We start from the raw sequence: 18,824 nt of genomic DNA on the forward strand, positions 1-18,824 counted from the left end.
TGCTGCTGTCACCTGATACATTCAGAATTTGGATATCCACCCACCTTACCCCAGCAAATTAACAAATAAATACACGTTGCTGGATTTATCACTGTACCTGGGTTTAATAACTACATGCAAGCGAAAGTTATTGGCTGATGGGACAGATTACATTGAAAGTAACAGAAATGTTTTTTCCTTTATTTTTTTTACATTAAGAGAGATATCTAGGTCAGTTATTCCAGAAGCATGGATGGCTCTGTTTTCACTCAGAGCTCTGTGATTTTAGGAGCACCTGTTACTAATCTACCTGCCATAATCATTGGAAAGGAAGCCCAGAAGCAGCCTTTCAAGATTTGTGATGAGAGGACACCTTACACATGCCTCACCTTTGTATGGTGATCTGTGCTCACACAGACCTTTGTAGGTTTAGCTTAATGAATCATCCCAATAAACAAAGAAAGGTACAGAAGTCTATAGAGGTTAAGAGAATCATTCCAGGATATAAAATGTGAATGATATAGCTAAGCAGAAACCCTTACAATTTTTCCTTTTAGATATAATCTAACCCCTGATGGAGTGCCCTCTGATCTAAGCAGTCACAACTGTAGAGATTGCAACTAACCAGATGAGCCAGGGAAAACTGCTTTGGATTCTCTTTCATGTAAATCCAAAGAACAAACAAATCCAATGAGCATACAGCTTGAAAAACAAAAAGGTTGTTCTGTGGCAGGAAGCTCCATTAAAGCCAAATCTGTGGAGATAGCAGAGGAGGGGAGTAAAACTGAACGTGCCTCCCACCAAATGGCCTTTAATTTGCCTGAGGAGATCATCAAAGTCCTCTCCAGGAGTCCCGGCTGTCAAACTGTGGGCATTGCCTTGGTCTGACAGACAGTGGCTGGCCTTGATATTTTTCCTGTATAATGGGGATATTAACAACAGCTTTATGGAGTATGTGAGGATTAGCAGGGGAAATGTTTTCAAAGTGCCTCGTCGAGTTTGGCATTATCATCACCATTTGGATAAACTCAGTGAAAGATTTCTTTATTGGAATGTAGTAGAGGAGACAGGTGTTAAATATATAATTACCCAAAACATTATGTTTATGGTCCGTGCCATGAGGGAAAAGAACAGGGTGCTATCTGAGAATGAATGACAGGAGAATGGGGTGGGGTTATGGTCGGTTCCCTGTCACTGACTTCTTGCTTGGAGCACTCTGACCTGGTTTCAGACTGATCGTGGAAACTGCAACAGCAGCCTCTTAGCAAGGCCCAGGGAGAACGGTGGGTTCAGACCAGCCTCCTCCCTGTAATATAGTACTGACAACAAGGGTAATCGGACGTTAACTGCAGTGAAAGAGCAGTGGAGGCAGCCACTCTTCTCAACTACGTCTGGAGCAAAAGTGTCTCAAATTCAGGGCTTCTGATTACTAATCCATTTCCTCCTTCGTGTGTTATTCTTCAAATCTTGCCTAATTCATCCTTCATGAACTCTTCCTGATTTGACCAACTCCATACCTGCATTGCTACGTATTCTGTCCATCTCCCACCTCTTAGTCAGTCCCCCATAGCTAGTTCTTCCATTCTCCCTGTAAGATATCCCAAATAGGCCTTTTTACCATCAGCATTGCTTGTGTTCCCGTCAGTTATCATCTGCCACAACTGACACCCCCTCCAGTCTTAAACATTTTAAAATATCTAGCACACTCACAGGACTTAAATATCTGTTTATTTTTTAAGAGGCATGGGTCCTAATTTTGCTAAAAGCTGTAACAGATACCAGATCCAGTAATGCATTTAAAAATGAGAGGCATAATTGACTACTCACAACACTCTGAGTGGTCTTGCCATTTCTCCTTGTTAGAGGGAAGGTAATAAGCAAGTACTCTGTAGAGGCTGATACAGTGTGTGAGTAGACTGTAGGCTTCCTGAGGCAGGACCCGTGTCTGCTCATTCTGTTATATCCTCACACTCACTACAGCATGGCCCCTGGACACACTCAGCATTTCATGCTAAGTGAAAACATGCTTTCCATCTTGTATCTACAGTAGGCCCAGAAATTGTTAAATACAGTCTCTGCCCTCTTGACTATAGACTCTTATGGTGATTTATGACACATCTGCATGTAAAGTACTGCTCTTAACTCCACAAGACATGATAAGAACACAGATCCTACTCTAGGGAGTTCACGGTCTTGTGACTCAACTCTGCCATGTAGCAGGGACACCAGAAAACCACAGCACTAAGCGGACCAGGGTACGCAACATATGAAGGAGTACAGTGGCAAGTGACATCACGACCTTTTAAGAAATCAGTAGCATTTGAGGGATCATAGATTATTACAGACCAGGATTACAACAGATGAACAGAAAGGGGTAGCATTACTCTTTTTTAGAGTTCACTGCATCTAAAAAAGTTAGAACGCATGTTTTAATTTCAGGAATTGCTCTATTTTCTTTAAAAATATATATATATAGTTTCCTCAAGCATGGATTACTAGTGAGAGAAATCTATTCAAAAATTTAAAAATTTAGCCCTGACTAGTGTGGCTCAGTTGGTTGGAGTAAAACGAAAGGTCGCTGGTTCAATTCCCAATCAAGGCATGTACCTACAGGAGGCAACTGGTCAATGTTTCTCCCTCCTTCCCTTCCTCCTTTCCTCTTTCTAAAAAAATCAATAAACATAGTTTTTAAAAAATTAAAAATTTAAACTTAATAGAGACATTTGTGGTTAGCTCATTTTACTAAAAAAAACCCAAAAAACATTTTATAGCTCCAGACTCCCTACTTGGTACAAATTGGATAGTATGAAAATGTTAAGTTGTTTTTATATGTAATGTCAAAATACAGAAGTTGCACCTTGTCCGCAGTTTTGCTTCCCCTGGTTTCAGTTATCCTCTCAGTTATCCACAGTCTCAGTTGCCATCCGTCACTTGCAGTCGACAAATATTAAATGGAAAATTCCAAAAATAATTTTTTTAAGTTTCAAATTGCATGCCGCTTTGAGTAGTGTGATGAAATCTTGCGCCGTTCCGCTCTGCCCGTGAGGCGTTCCTTTGTCCAGCATGTCCGTGCTGCACGTGGGCGTTAGTCAATTAGTAGCCATCTCATTTATCAGACCAACTCTCTAGGTATCGCAGTGCTTATGTTCAAGTAACCCTTATTTTACTTAATATTGGCCCCAAAGCCATTCACATAACTTGTACTACAGTATATTGTTATAATTGATCTACTTTATTACTGTTGTTAATCTTTTACTGTGCCTAATTTATAAATTAATTTTATCATAGATATATATGTATGGAAAAACATAGTATACACAGGGTTCGGCACAATCTGTGGTTTCAGGGATCTTGGAACCTTTCCCCTGCATAGAAGGGCCGGATCATCATAAACTGGCTCTTTGTATTTTCTAATATACTATGAATCTGCGTAATAGATTTTGCTTCTTCTATGAATAGCTAGTTATATTGCATTTTAAGCACAGGTGGTACTTTGTACAATACAATAAAAAAACCTGGAAAATATATTCCTGGTTCTGTTTAACTAGAGAGCTCAATCGATTTTTAAGGTATTTGTCAGAAACAATATCAGTAAAAATGAAGTGTCTCTTAGTTCCCTTTGGTTCCTTGTGCTAATATAGGCAGACTGCCTGCTTCTTTTTCAGCATTTAGAGTTTGTTTTTTTTTAAGTCAGATAACAGTGGTATAGTTGGGAGCTCTGAACTGAATTAGGGGACTTGGACTTGAATTCAGATTTCACCTTCCCTCCTGATGTGCGGTAAGCTCCTTCACTCCCCAAAGCCACCTCCCTTCCTTGTCTGTGAAATAGGTAAAAGTCATACTCCATTAGGCTGTATGACAATTCATATAAAGGCACTTAAGAAATGCTCAAACACATTAGTATTGTTTTTATTTTTAAGTCTTTTGTAAAATGAAACTTGAATGGGGAAAAAACCTTACAATTATTTTATTAATTGTAATTTTATTAATTGTGATAAGATGTTAAGAAAGTGAACATAGTATTTTTTTAGAACTAAATCTGAATTCTATTTTTACCAGATTGTATTACAGTTGGACAAATATTTTTTTAATCAGTTTTGGTTTGTCACATAATAAACCTCATTTGACAGGTGAGAAGTTAACCTCCCCCCCCCCATTATAATTATTTTTTACTGTGATAAGTAGAGCTATAAACATGAGAGATAAGATTTGTATAATCCAAGAGAAAATAGACATAGGTTAATTTCATTAGAGAAATAAAATGGTTCCTATTGGAAGGTCCATGAGTGTTAGGGTTTTCCAAGTGGACTTGGGAAAACTGCAGAACACATCACTTTGTTCTACTCCAGAAGAGGCCTTTGCCTGTCATGGGATTCCATTAATTGTGAAGGTTTCTAGAGTTAACTAATGGCAATGATTTCTTTCCTCTTCCAATTAAATGAGAGCCAGTATAGAAAGGCAGTAGCATTGCAAAATCGAAGAGCCTTCGAAATAGAATAATTAATTAGCAGACATTATTATTATACTGTAATAGTTGTAAAATAATGTTTATGTTCCATATTTTTTAAGTGACTAGAAGTAATTCAAGGTACTGTAATGCCCTCCTAAATTTAATGATTGGTGACAGGTGTAACTATCTGACCTCTAGTGGCTAGAGCTATAGCTGCATCTCGGTGAGTTTAAAAAAACACTTTAGACTGTGGGAAGAAATCCTCAGATCTTAATAACAGAGTTCTACAAGTGAGTGCATGATTAACTTCCCTAAATTTCTACCAGTCTAATTGTTAGGGTACTGCCTCAAAGAACAGAGTTCAGAGCCAACATTGTTGATCTGTGAGTTTAGGTGCTGGAAGTGTGCTCTTTATTCATCATAAGTTAAGGATGTTGTTTGTGACCAGGAAATAAATTGGAATTGACCAACAGTTTGGGGCATAAACTCTCTGATTATACTGAGCCACTGAACTAAATAGACTTAGACACTACATTTTATATGATGCCCAAATTGCAAAAAACTAAGAACATTTATATATCTTAAGGTTGAGTGATAAAAGAGAGAACATTCTGTCATGTGGTAGTAACGTAGCTTCCTTTGTCTTTAGCATAAACCATACTGGAATATTTGATTTGGTTTTTTTTCTTTTTATACTTTGTATCTCAAATTAGGTGAGAAATTTCACCTCAGTAATTTAATGAACCATAAATTGCTGGACAGTTACAGTTAATGTGGATCTCCAGTAATTTTTTTTAAAATTTCAAATACCATGTGGATTAAAGTTTCCATATACTTTAAGGCTTCTACTGAGCAAACCCTATAACTCTTCTAATAGCATATACAAGAAATGGACAACTGACATTTGCAACATCCTGTCCTCTGTCCATTTTTCTGTAGTCAGCACCTAATTTCTTTCTTTTCTGCCTGCTGCTTGGTACATTTCTAGTGCTTTGTGTTTCGTGTTACCATAGAGACAGGAGATACTCCAAAGCCCTGGGAAGATGAGTAGAAGCAAGTCTTTGAGGAAACAGCCCCCTCTGGCTAGATAGGGAAGCCTGAGGCAGGAATCTATAGCAGTAAGTGGAAAGGGGGAATTGTGTGTTCCGATCCAACTGTGTCCATAGGGCCTCAGGAAGCACAGGCCTAGCCTATGCTGCATTAAAAATGAGTTGTTTACAGAAGCCAGTTTCTCAGAGATCCCAGTGCAGCCTCTAACCAACTTAGTGTTTTATTTGCAATAAAGTAACTGAAGTAACATTGAACTATCCCTTTTACAGTGTCCTCATTAAAAGGGAGCAGCTTCTAAGAAGGGCCCTCTTTGCCTGGCTTATTTTGCCAATCAAAAATCTCACCTTTAAAATGTGGATCGATATTCTTTGACTCAGCCGAAACCATCAGAAGTCAAATTGCAGTTTGAGTACAAAGGACTCTACAACCAGCACCCAAATCATTGATCCAGATATACTAGTTCTAGAAATGAGTAGTTTATATGTAGTTACCCTAAATTCTTATATATTCTACTCCTTCCATATTTTAGATACTTAAAGCTTTTAAATATTTCTTTTGATTTAATGAATTGTTTTATTTCCTACTATATTATTTTAACTCATACTTGTTAATATTTTTATTTAAGAGAAAGCTGCTTGAAAGATTTAAAAAGCATATAGATTTTTTTTTCTCTTGCTTTTCCTTACAAATATTATGTGGTAAGTCTGTAGGGAACCGGGGAAGAGAAAAATGAAAATAATGTGAAAAGGAATTTTAAAAAAACAAATGTTATTTTGTAAATTAAAAACCATTCTCTGTTTGAGGTTTTGGGGTGGGGAGGGTTGGGGTTTTCTTTGTTTGTTTGTGGGGGTTTTTTGTTGTTGTTGTTGTTTTTGAGTGGATAAGATCCATAATCAGGGTGCTGTTAGATTTTTGTCATAGATCTGGTAATCTAAGCAGGGAAACTCGGAAAACATCAACATATCTTCCTAGGCTACGATCCCAGGGCATAGTATGCAATACTGTACTTCAGAAGAAGGCCAGTGATCTGCAAATCTGTGAACGGAGGAAGGTTGAGTAAGGTCCTTTGAGCACTCACTTTCCTCAAATTGACAGTAGGAGGCACTAGTGTACCAGTCTGAGCTGCTCTCTCTAAGGTAATGGCTATGACTCAAGCCAGATCTTTTTTTTTTTTTTTTTAACTCATTTTCTAGAAATACATGAAACCAAAATCTTAGAAGTAGTTTCAGATTTCATAGTGAAACTTGGTACCATCAATCCAGTACTAGATAATGCTGCTGGGCTATGAATAGAACAATCAAAGAAGGCAAGTCTATTAGCTTCTAACAGTGGCAACTCTGTGCACCTCGGCTCCAATTTGAATAGAAGAATGGCAAGAAATAAAGGCCAATCTCATTTTGGAAAGAAGGAGAGTCACATTTAATGTTAGATCCTTCTAATTTTCACTGACTTACTAAAATGTGTATAGAACTATGAAGGAAAAGTACAAGAGTCTCTGAATGGTAGCCTGGTCTTTCTATGCTTAGGTGACTGGATAAACGTGTCAACACAGACAGTAGCAACAAGCAGGCATGTCATTATTAGCAGTCACTTTTCATGACTGTATTTTTCACTTTAGCCATTGTCTGTTTTACCATTCACAAAAGCTACATAAATCCAAATTATCTAGGAATGTACAACTGTCCCTCTTTATGTAAAACAAAATCACAAATGCTAAATTTTGGAACATTGCATTCTTTCACTTGATTGTTTTTATGTAGCTAAGAAAGCAATAATGTTGAGCCCAGCCAGCGTGCTTCAGTGGTTGAGCGTCAACTTATGAACCAGGAGGTCACCATTGGATTCCTGGTCAGAGCACACGCCCACGTTGTGGGCTGGATCCCCAGTAGGGGGCGTGCGGGAGCCATCCAATCAGTGACTCTCATCATTGATGTTTCTATCCCTCTCTCTCCTCTCCCTTCCTCTCTGAAATCAATAAAAACATAAATAAAATTAAAAAGTATTATATTAAAAAAGCATTTGCCTTCTGTAATAACTGATTTTGTTAATAGGTTATATTTCATGTACTGACCTAATTTTAATAAGGTCTGTATTTTGGGATTACCTCAGTATTTGGAATGTATTTGTAACTGCAATTATTTCCCTATGTAATTCAAACAGCATATTTATTTGATAACTAACTACAATTAGTGTACAAGCTGTGACCATAGAACAACGCCAAATTTACTAGTCCAAACTACATAGGGAAATAAATTGCAGAATAAATACATTTCTAATACTAAGGGGAAAATTCTAAAATACATACCCATAAAAGGATGGGGTTTGTGATCTTGATTTTATGACTTTTGCTCTAGCCAAGTGAACTACACATCCGTATATGGTGACTTAAAATAAATTAAGGGTATTTTTAGTAAATATGAGTAAATTAGCAATATTAATTTTCATTATAATATGGATTATTTCAATTTGAACTTTAATGTTTAACTAAAGTTTTAAAAATTATTTTTTGTAATGTCTAATTTATTTTTAATATTAGGTTTTTAATAGTACAAAATCCAACTTAAGATGAAATTACTCATTACTGAAATTTTCTATAAAGATAGCCAACTCAAAAATGTGACAAGTAATAGCACTGGTAGAAACTCCAGTTAGATCTGTGCTGTCAGTACTATAGCCAGTAGCCCTATGTGGCTCCTGAGCTCTTGAAACATGGCCCGTCTGAACTGAGACTATACGGTGCTGTAAGTATAACATACCTATTTGGTTTCGAAGACTTATGCACCCTCCACCCCCCAAAAAAAGAATGTTAAAGATTTTATTAATATGTTTTATTTTGCTTACATGTTGAAATAATAGTCGACATTTGTTTAAGTACATTTTAAAAATTAATTGCACCTGATTTTTCCCAATATTTAACATGACTTCTAGAATATTTAAGTTGCGTATATAGCATATATAGAGTCACATTTCTATGGGCCAGCACTGTCCTAGACTCAATGCTATGTCCTCAAGAGGCCAGAAAGCACGAACACACATATTAATAAAAAATGAGCCCTGGCCAGCGTGGCTCAGTGGTCAGTGTCGGCCCGTGCACTGAAGGGTCATGGGTTCAAGTCCTGGTCAAGGGCATGTACCTGGGTTGCAGGTTCAGTCCCCGGCCCTGGTCAGCGTGCATGTGGGAGGCACCAATCGATGTGTCTCTCACATCGATGTTTCTCTCCCTCTCTCCTCGCCCCCTCCCACTCTCTCTGAAAATCAATGGAAAAAATATCCTCGGGTGAGGATTAAAAAAGAAAGAAGAAATTGACGCCATAAGTGTGTTATTTAGGGAATGTTATTCTGAAGTGTTTGTTTTTTAAGGATTAATATAAAACATTAAGTGAAACAAGGTGGTAAAATGATGCTATGCTTAGATTCAGTCACTCAAGAGATAATGCATTAAACATTAAGAACAGGCACTATTATTCTGAGTACAGCAAGTCTTCAAATAACATTTTTCATTCAATGTTATTTTGTTATAATATTGATGAGAAAAAAAATCAGTTTTCCTCTGGGGCAACGGTCTGTGTAGAGTTCGCATGTTCCCCCATGTCTGCGTGTGTTTTCTCTGGGTACTCCGGTTTCCACCCACGTCCAGAAGATGTGCACATTCGGTGAATGGGTGTGTCTGCATTGTCCCGGTGTGAGTGGGGGTGGGGGTGGCGCACCCTGTGATGGAAGGACATCTGTCCATGGTGTGGCCCACCTTGGGCCTCAAACTGCGGGATGAGCTCTGGCCAGCACAACCCTGAACTGGAATAAGCAGTTGGAAAGCAATGATCGTCCTTGTTTTTATTCATCTTTCTTAAATGTGTGTATAGCTAACATGTTTTCAGTGTTCAATAGTAGAAGTGTTTTGGGTCTTTAGAAGTTTGGTGGTGTTTTTGTGACCAGAAATATGCAGAGGCAGGTGTCAGTAGCAGACAGCAGGACTGGTGAACAGATACTATGGTTGGTTTAAGTCTGAAGAGGAAACTACTTTGGGTGTGACAGGTTGGTGTGAAAATGTGTTGTTTGGCGTCATCACTGAGGTATAAACGCTTCAGGAGGCTGAGCGGGGCAGTAGGGGCGCTCCCCCCGCTGGGCTGGAGGTGCAGATGCGGAGTCTCCTTCCTGGAGGAGGTGGCTGCAGCTGTCAGCTCTTGGCCAAAACAGTGTGGAAAGGACAGAGAAGTGGGCCAAGGATGAAACAGCCACACTGAGACAGGTATTGTCGTGTCTGAGAGGGGTTTGGAAGGAAGAATCAATTATCAACGACAACTAAAATCAATCATCAAAAAGTAGGAGTAAGCATCGCCAAGGGCTCTGTTGTGAGACAGCATTCTCCCCGGGAGCCTGAAGACTTGAGTTTTGTCTCTGGCTCTGCCTGAAAGTTATGTCTGCTTCTTCAACTTTATGTAAAACAAGGTAAATATACCACGTCATCTCTCTCTCAGGATTGTTTTAAGAAGCAAATGAGTGGATGTATGAGGAAAGTGTTTGCAAAATATAGAATAGCCATATATAAAGGTAATATAATCTTGATATTATTAATTGTATAGTAATATTCAAAGTTATGAATAACATTCTATAAATACCTATAATGCCAGCTGCCCAGAATTAGGCCAAATTTCACCCATCTAAAAGCCTGTCCTTCAGACACCAGCTGAAAGTTTGGGGACCCCCAGTCTACCCTCACTTTTGACCAGCTGGCTTCAAATGGGCAGGTTTTACTATCCCTTCAGGTTTGATAATTCACTGCAGTGACTCCTAGAGTTCAGAAAAGTGCTATACTTACTATTACAGCTTTATTATAGTAAAAGGACACAAATCAGAACTAGCCAAAGAGAGACCACACATAGGGTGGGGTCTGGAAGGGTCCCAAACATGAAGCTTCTGTTGTCCTCAGGGATCCATGACCCCCCACCCCTCAGGAAATCAGTGTGTGACAACATGTACTACCAACCAGGAGAACTCACCCGATAATCAGTGGCCAGAGTTTGTACTGAGGCTTCATTCCTTAGGCCTGATCGATAGGCCCCAGGATTGACCTCGGCCTCCATCCCTCACCCTGTGTCACCTATTACCATCAGCCATCTAGGGGCCGTCCAAGAATAGCAAAGACGCTCCAAGGGTTTAGTGCAACCTCCGGGAAGCCCGGAAGAAGACTAACCAAATTTTTTGCTACACACTTTCTATAAAGTGTTGCAAATGTAGGAGAAAATAAGGCGTGAGAAAATTCCATTTGAGTTCAGGACTTCTGGGGTGTCTGGTAATTTTTAGGGAGCAGTTTCAATACAGAGGTAGGAATGAAAGCCAAATGAGAATTGCTAACAATTGGGTAGAAACATGAGAAAGAAGAAAGCAAATACAGAAAGGAGCATTCAGCTCAAGTAATTAATATATTACAAGTCAGAAAGACAAGGAGTTGAACAGAAGGGCTCGCATTGCTGTTCTCTTAGAGGAAAGAGGCCGGACTTACCCTGGACGTCCTCTGCTGCGGAGCCGCACCCTCCCCCGCTCCTCCAGCCGAGACCGGTGGAGGGCCCAGCACAGGAAGCTGCGGGACGGCCGTGCTGTCTCTGACATTGTATGTAAAGGGCAGTGATGTAGCACAGATAGAACAAGGCTGAATAGAAGTGCATATATGATGAGTTTCTGCCACACAAGAAAAGAAGAAAAAGTTCTAGTTAAATTGTCAAGCATCTCCTCTATTCAGAGATATATTTTATTCATCATCCCTGCTTTTGTTGGTTCTGTTCGAGCTGGGGAAGTATTGTTTTGTTTTGTTGCTTTTACATATGGTTTCAGTAAGAGTTTCTTGGCACTCCAGAAAGATTTTAACTATATACCAAATGCCCTTTTTGCTCTTTTTATCATTTTTATACACTTTCAATATAAAAGGTAAAGTAAACAGCAAAATGAAGCTAAGGGAAGACAGTTCTTTAGAGCATCAGTAAATCAACAGTAGAAAAACCACAGGGATATGGGCTGCTGGCGTCCAGCACTAACTTCCGTTGCTGCATAGATTAAAAACATATTTGTCACACACTTTACTATCATGTAGACCCAGTAGTGCTTTAAAAATTGTATTTATGGGTCTTTTTTTTTTTTCCCCTCACCAAAATCAAGTCATTGCTGGGGTGAAACAAACAGCTACTTAGTAGGTCAAAGTAATAGTTTAGAGCAAAACGTAAAGGATTGTAAGGAGAGACCAAACTTCAGGAAGACCAAATAAATGCAGTCCATTTGGGGCACCGGAGCTCTCCATTCTGCCTCCTGTCAAAGCTGCCACAGGCTCACCATTGACCACAAAAGGCAGGAGCTCAATTTTATATTTCATCTGAGAGTTGGCACTTCTAAGAAGCTCATGCCCATTAGAACCACAATGCGATGGGGGATCAATACTGACTTAAAGGGGATAATGCCTCTTCCTGAACCATAACTGATATTTCCTGCAGCTGAGAGGGTTTCCCCGGGGGCTGTCAGCCGGGGGGTGAGCCCTGCCTTCTTAGCTCACGAAGCATGACTGCTGGCTGAAATAGTTCCTCATTTGATACCAAGCTGCATATATTTATATTTACTTATTTTGTCAGCAGTGTTCCTGGTTTTCTCTTGTGTTTTGTGTTACTCAAGAAACAATGGAAGTGTTAGCTCAGGATGTTGGGGTTTTTGTTTTTTGATTAAGTTGTTTTTTTTGGTCACCCAGATCTATAGCCTGCCAAAGGCCATGTGGGATCCCACATCGGTGTAGTTTGAGTCTCTTATTCTCATGTTTAAGTCTAGTGAGTTCTCTGGATTTAAAGGCCATTCAACTTTTCATTCACTTTCAGAAAAAAGCAAAAAAAAAAAAAGCTATAGTGAGAGTATCAAACCGTATAGTAAGACTCTTAGGAAGAAGTAGATTGAAATAAGTGAGTTTTCCTATGTTAAAGGAAAGCATGTACTCTCGCCCTATTTATTTATACAGAAACCCAAGTACAAGATGTGTGGACTGGATTCCCTGACTGACCTGGTATTAAGAATAGCAGCTGGGCCTTGCTGATCACCAATGGCCCTGGATATTGGCAATAGTCCTAGAGACATCATAGTTCTCTTCAGAGATATCACCTCTAACATCTGGGGGGCAGGGGGAATCACAGCCTTGGATTCAATGCATAAAATAATAGCACAAACTTTCTGTTTGGAGAGTTAAACGGTCATTCTACTTTGCCTTAATATTTTTAGTTTCCATTTTAAAAACTGTATTGATAAGGATTTGAGTTGATGGGAAATAGAAAATGCTTTTCTTTTTCTTGACACCCAGCCCTGTTTTCTTATTGAAAGAGGTCATGTGTTCAAGGTATGTCATTTTGTATGGAACTGTCTAATGCTTTATGAGAAGCACAAACCTACTGGCCTGAAATTACAACTTATTTCATGCCTCTGAGCACCTATATGGAGTTCTTTCCAACACACAGGTTTGTGGCATCCCCTGGAGGTTTGAAATGAACCTTCTAGAAATTAAGTGCATGTTTTAATTGCAGCAAGTTCATGGAATTTGGGTTCAGCCCAAGTGAAACCACCAACAGGGGACTTTTAAAATAATAGTAATAGCAAAAGACACCTGGCCTTGAACCAATATTACAATAACATTTTTATATAACAGTGAACTTCCATCTGGGACCTTCCTCTAACTGTGAACATTTTCTGTAGTTGCAGTGGGATGGAAGATGTCCCTAACCCAACTTCATTTATCTGCTTCACAACATAAAATGTGACTCCCTCCATTCTACATTTTGGATCTCCCCTGACTGGGGAGCCAGATGGGGGCTGTTGGGATGCTGAGAGAGAAGTGTGAGGCTGGAGGAATTTCTCACAGAGCTGTAAGCTCACTGTTAAAGAGGCCCTGTGCCCCTTCCTTTTTATCTCTTCAGTGGTCTCAGGAATGGCCTCTTTTCATCTTGCTTTGTTGCTTCTGAAGAAAGATTCTCCACTCGAAGCCACAGAGGAGTTAAATACCAGCTTGGTTTTTCTCTTATCATTGTGTCCCTAAAGCATGCTCGCAGCTATTTGTGGAATTTTCTCAGAAGAGTAGAAAGGCTCTTGCCTGCATCGACCCCCTTTGCTCTCCACCTCAGCCAGGGAAGGAGTTCAAAGAGCACACTCTAAAAGAAAAGCCAGGCTCTGCTGGGCATTTCATCCTTAGATCTGGCTTAGGCCAAGAAAGGAAAGACCAAAATATCCAACTGGATATATCCAATCCTTGTTTTTAGCAACTTGCAGTTTATTAGTGACCCTGACAGGAGCTGCTTCAGAAGAGCAAAGGGTCAGAAGCATGATTGGGGTGGGTTCGAGAGAAAATGGGAAGAGAGGAACCGAGACAGTACGTAGGGCAATTCTGAGAGGTCTGCTGTATAGTCAGTCAACAGGTGAGGTAGACGGAGCGGGCTATGGAGTTGAAATCAAAGAATTTGACTCCAGCTATTTGTGGAGTTTTTCTCTAAAGGGTAGGGTTACTACAACATACTTGTACGCTGAAGAGAATGGTCACACGAAGAAGGAAACCTTTATGAAGTGGTAGCAAGGACACAGCGGCCAGAGGGATGTCCCTGAGTAGACAAGCAGGAGTGTGTGGTGCTCACCTGAGGAGCTGTGCTCAGAGCAGGCAGAGCCTGACGGAGGGAAGGGGTGTACGTGTGGGGTTGGTTCTCCTGATTGCTTCTATGAATAAGTTAAATGAGAGCGAAGGAGATCATCTGGATGTTTGAAAAGAGATGAGATGTGAAGTAGTTGTCTAGGAGAAGGGAGGAGTGCATGGGGTAGGGGACTCAGTGGGGCTATGGTTGTACTTGAAGTTTATGGTGTTGAATTTAAGTGACAGCAGGAAAAGAAAGGAGTACATGTGTGACCTTGGACATTCTGTGTGCTAAGGTAGGTTACTTAGTAGAGCAGATACTAGCTGTTCTACAAAGTTAGTGGGAGAATTAAATGTGTCAGAAAGCTTTCTGAAAATCGCTTCTTGGCCCATTGGCTAAGATCAAGTGTAGAGAAAGCGTTTTGAAGTATTAAGTACAGGACATCGTTATTATGAAACTTAGCTTTGAATTACTTAGCACCTTTCCTTGGCAAAAAGCTTTTCAAGTTTCTTTAAGACAGCCTTAGTATCTCTAGAGACAGCATTTGGCTTCTGTCACTGATTTACTTGGTAACTAAGTCTAAGTGATGACTTAACCTTCTGCTTTTACCTCTCAATCTATAACGTGAGGGTGGTAATGTTTAAAGTGCAACAAATGCTTTATAAATAAAGGTGTTACCTAAGTACAAGCTATTAATAAACTGGCCCCAACTGTATGGTCACCAGAAAGTCAGGAAGGTCAGAGCATCTGAGAAAGTCATAAGTCTTGGGTGGTAGATGCCTCCCTTGGAAAGCTCTGACAGGAGGAAGACCTGAAATCCAAAGAGATCAAGTAACCTGTGAAAGCCAAGTGGCAGAGCTTAGATTTCAACCCATTGACCTCAAAATCTCATGCTCTTCTCACTTGGGCACATGTAGAATTGGGCTTGATGGATGATAGCTATAGAATGTACAGAATAATCTATTTATATATGTGTGTATATATATGTATACACATATATACATATATGTATATATATAAATAGATTATATATATAATCTTTATATATATGTATATATATAATAGGCCTACATTTTAGCCCATTTAATCTCTTCTCTGCCATCAGATAAACTGGTTTATTGTAGATATCATGATAGAGTCATTTAGAAGAAATCAAATGACAAGAAAAGACAGGAACACCTGGGTGAAGGAACAGTAAGCTGACTCAAAATTTGCACCTAGCCACAAATACAGTTTTCAAATACATTTTGGGACAGAAGGGTGGATGCTAGAAAATAAATAAATGTGTGCGGTCATGGGAACTGCAGGAATACCATGTCCACTGTGCCCTTTACTGCAAATGCAATATGTACCTTAGAACTATGGAGCATAAACTGCTCTAAGGGAAAATCCCTGCTCTATTAGATTTTTATTTTGGGGTAACAATTACCCACCTGATAAAGAAGGTGATAGGAAAAGTATATTTATTTTCTTTCCACAGCTAAAAGGTGATCATACTTCTAAAATTTGTTGAGAATGTCCAAAAAGTGTGTAAAACACTCATCCATCACTGGAAAGCCCCTGGTCAGGAAATGACAGTGCAGTAAATATCTTCAGCAGCCACCTTTTAATGGACAAGCTGTTTTCGGTTGGAATTTTCAGCACTCACATAAAACACTGTCATGAGTGACTGCTTGTGCTCCAAAGTCATTACTATTGGGATAATGGAACATCTCTCCGCAAATAACCAAAAAACTTTAAATGTCATGTCAGGTTTGTTGAAGCCATTTGAAGCCCTTCTCCAGGTTACGTGAATATTGAGGGTGTCTGCTTTTTCATAGTTTGAGGTCTGAGAGAGAGATCATCCCTACGGTTGTGCAACTGAGAGTCAGTCAATTAAAGGAAAATCTAGTGTTCTTTGGGAAAGTCAATCAGCCAGAGCCATTTAGTCATTAGCTATTGCAGCTCTCTCCTTACAGCCTCGATAAGCCAGCATCACTGTCGCTGACCAGTAACAGAAAACATGTGTCTATACATGTCAGTATGTAAACGTGTGTATACATTAGACAATCAAATTATTATATAAGTCTGTTTTGGTAGGAAGTTTTAATTTGCCTGCCAGGTTCAATATTTCTTTAGGGGAAATCATTGACTTTTAAAATTCTTATAGAAATGTTTCTCCTTGGTTTTGTTCAAAATGGAAATTAATCTCATTATTGTTCAAACTAATGCTTATCTTGGGTCACGGAGTGCGGAAATAATGTATTTACCCAATGCATATGTATTGATCACCTTCTATGCTCCAGGGCCATTTAGCCACCGATGTTGCAACAGTATTTAAAACAATGTTCCTGATTTCTCAGAGCTCACATTCTAATAAAGAGATAGACCCTGGACAAGTAAACAAGTATAGGATGTCCAGTGGTTATGAGTTCTGTGGAGGGAAAGATGAGAGGATAAGGCGATATTGTGATGAAAAGAGTGAGTGTCATGTTAGATGGATGGTCAGAGAAGAGTTCTCTTCAGATGGCATTTGAGCAGAGACCTGAATGAAATACAGAACCAAGCTCTGATGATAACTGAGTGATGGGCATAAGGGAAGAAGGAAATAAGCGTAAGTGCCAGTGAAATGATTGTCTATTTATATTTCAATTTATTCTTAACCTCTGCATGTTTAATATATCTAAGAGACTTGTTTATTGAGAATAATTATTTTAAAATTTCATAATCTTCACAGCCCTTGCTTATCACAGTGATAAATTTTATGTTTCTTCCTTCCTGCAGAAAATCAGAAAGTGCAGTTGACAGAAGGGTCACGTCCACACTACAATATCAATTGCAACTCAACAAGGACTCCAACCGCCAAGGAGCTTAATTATAATCTAGACACTCACACGTCTACAGGGGGGATCAAGGCCGTTGAGAAGAAGGAAGCCTGTGATGTAGAAAGCAACAGAAAAAAGGAAAGGGAGCTTCTTGGCTCTGTTTCTAAAAACGAATCCATGCCTGAAGTTGAAGCCCTGCTGGCAAGATTACGAGCTTTATAAATTAAACTGGTAAAAAAAAATGATTAAGCCAAACTTTTATAAAGCCATGCTCTGAGCTATAACACTTGAAAAAATTGCTTTTTATATAAGTTACTTTATATAATTTAAAATTATGATATCTATTAGAAAAATAAAGCTAAATATATGATGCAATGCTTTTCCTATGCACTTGAGGCTGTGACTTACCAAAGCCTGTTACAATCCTGAATGTTTTATTTCACTTGGTATTGGTTAAGTCACACATAATGCTTCAGAGAGCAGGTAGGTGGCCATGTGTTCAGCAATGTGTCCTTAAGAAAATACCATCTTTCTAAGTCAGCTGTAATTTTTACTTTACTATTTTCAACATTAAGGAACATCAAATCTTCAACCTCAAGTCTTGCTACATATCAATGTATGTTATTTATATAGACCCAGATATCTCCTGAATTGAGATCTACATGCTATTACATGGTATCAAAAATATAAAACTGAATATGACAGAGCTATGAGGAAATGATTGGTAAGCTCCTTACCATCATTGAATTCATGTTAATTAGACCTGTAGGAAACTATAAGACCATTGAGCACATTTCCAAAATTGAGGTAATGGGAATGAATGTATGCACTCTGCAAAATGCACAAGCTTTTGTGTAAAGCTGGCCATACATGGTATTACAATGCTGCTGAAACTCTTAGCTGAGAGCACACCCCACCCTGTCCCCACCGCCACCCCCAGGATTATGACTCTGGGTAGAATTGCCATTTTGAAACTTACTTCTTTATTTCTGTGAACAAACTTGAAATTGCAGTTTGTTTGACCTGACAATCAGTTACTTTAACAAAGATCTGAAGAAATGTTTCAAGTAAAATCTCCTTATGCAAAATTTACAATTGTACTTCGTTTGGGGCATATAATTCTGTATCAAAGAAAATAAACTTGTTACTTGCACTAAATGAGAAAAGTCACTCTTTTCTTTTTTGTAGTGAGCAAATTCTGTGGATAAGCTTGAAATAGACTGCGATGCAGTCTCTCTAAGCATCTGTTTGGCTTTATTACCTGCAATAAGTAAGTGACTGCTCTTTTACCTTCAGTTAAAAAGCAGTTATATGGAACTAGTCTGCGAGGCCCACTGCTTTTTATTTCCTTGTTTAAGTTGCCACCTCCTTTCAACTCCAACTTAATAAAGTTAATTAATTAGAACTATGAACCAGGCCCTGTTTATAGACATTGGGGAACAGTGTTACCCATAGCCGGTGTGGCAATAAATTGTTCTTGTGTGTATTGCTGAAATGTGCATTTTGCCCTCCCGTTGCATTTCCTATTTTCCTGAACACAATTCTTAAAAATCTAGAAAAGTGAAGGATATTTGCACATTTAAACAGACAGGAACCCTAACAGGAAGGAGAGAAGTTAAATGAAAGAATTCGGATTACTGGTTCTTAACATGATTTTACAAAGACTTGGGCTTTTCAGAAACACAGCTGAAATTCAACCAGGTAGTTTGGATACACCAGGTGGCGGGTAAACACTCTGAAAACCTGGAGCTAAGGAGCAGCCGCCAGGGAGAAGCATCCTGGCGAATAAAGGGAAGTGAAGATGACAGACTCCCGGTGGCTGGCAGGGAAGTCACCAGATCGAGCAGTCAGCTTCCAGAGCATCTGTCTGCAAGAGCTGAAGGACAGCTTTCTAGCAGGAGGGCC

At 39.2% G+C, this 18,824-nt stretch overlaps 1 protein-coding gene across 2 annotated transcripts in view; it reads left to right on the forward strand.

The window, feature by feature from the left end:
• Positions 1 to 18,074, forward strand: part of DIAPH3 (diaphanous related formin 3) — a 424,348-nt gene extending 406,274 nt beyond the window's left edge. For both annotated transcript variants that reach the window (XM_081128431.1, XM_081128432.1), the window contains one exon: positions 16,879 to 18,074. In XM_081128431.1, coding sequence (XP_080984557.1) covers positions 16,879 to 17,141 — 263 coding nt within the window. In that variant the 3' untranslated portion in view covers positions 17,142 to 18,074. The remainder of the gene's footprint in view (positions 1 to 16,878) is intronic.
• Positions 18,075 to 18,824: the final 750 nt, after the last annotated feature.

This window comes from Miniopterus schreibersii (genome assembly GCF_964146895.1).
Source record: "Miniopterus schreibersii genome assembly, chromosome: 2".
NCBI lineage: Eukaryota > Metazoa > Chordata > Mammalia > Chiroptera > Miniopteridae > Miniopterus > Miniopterus schreibersii.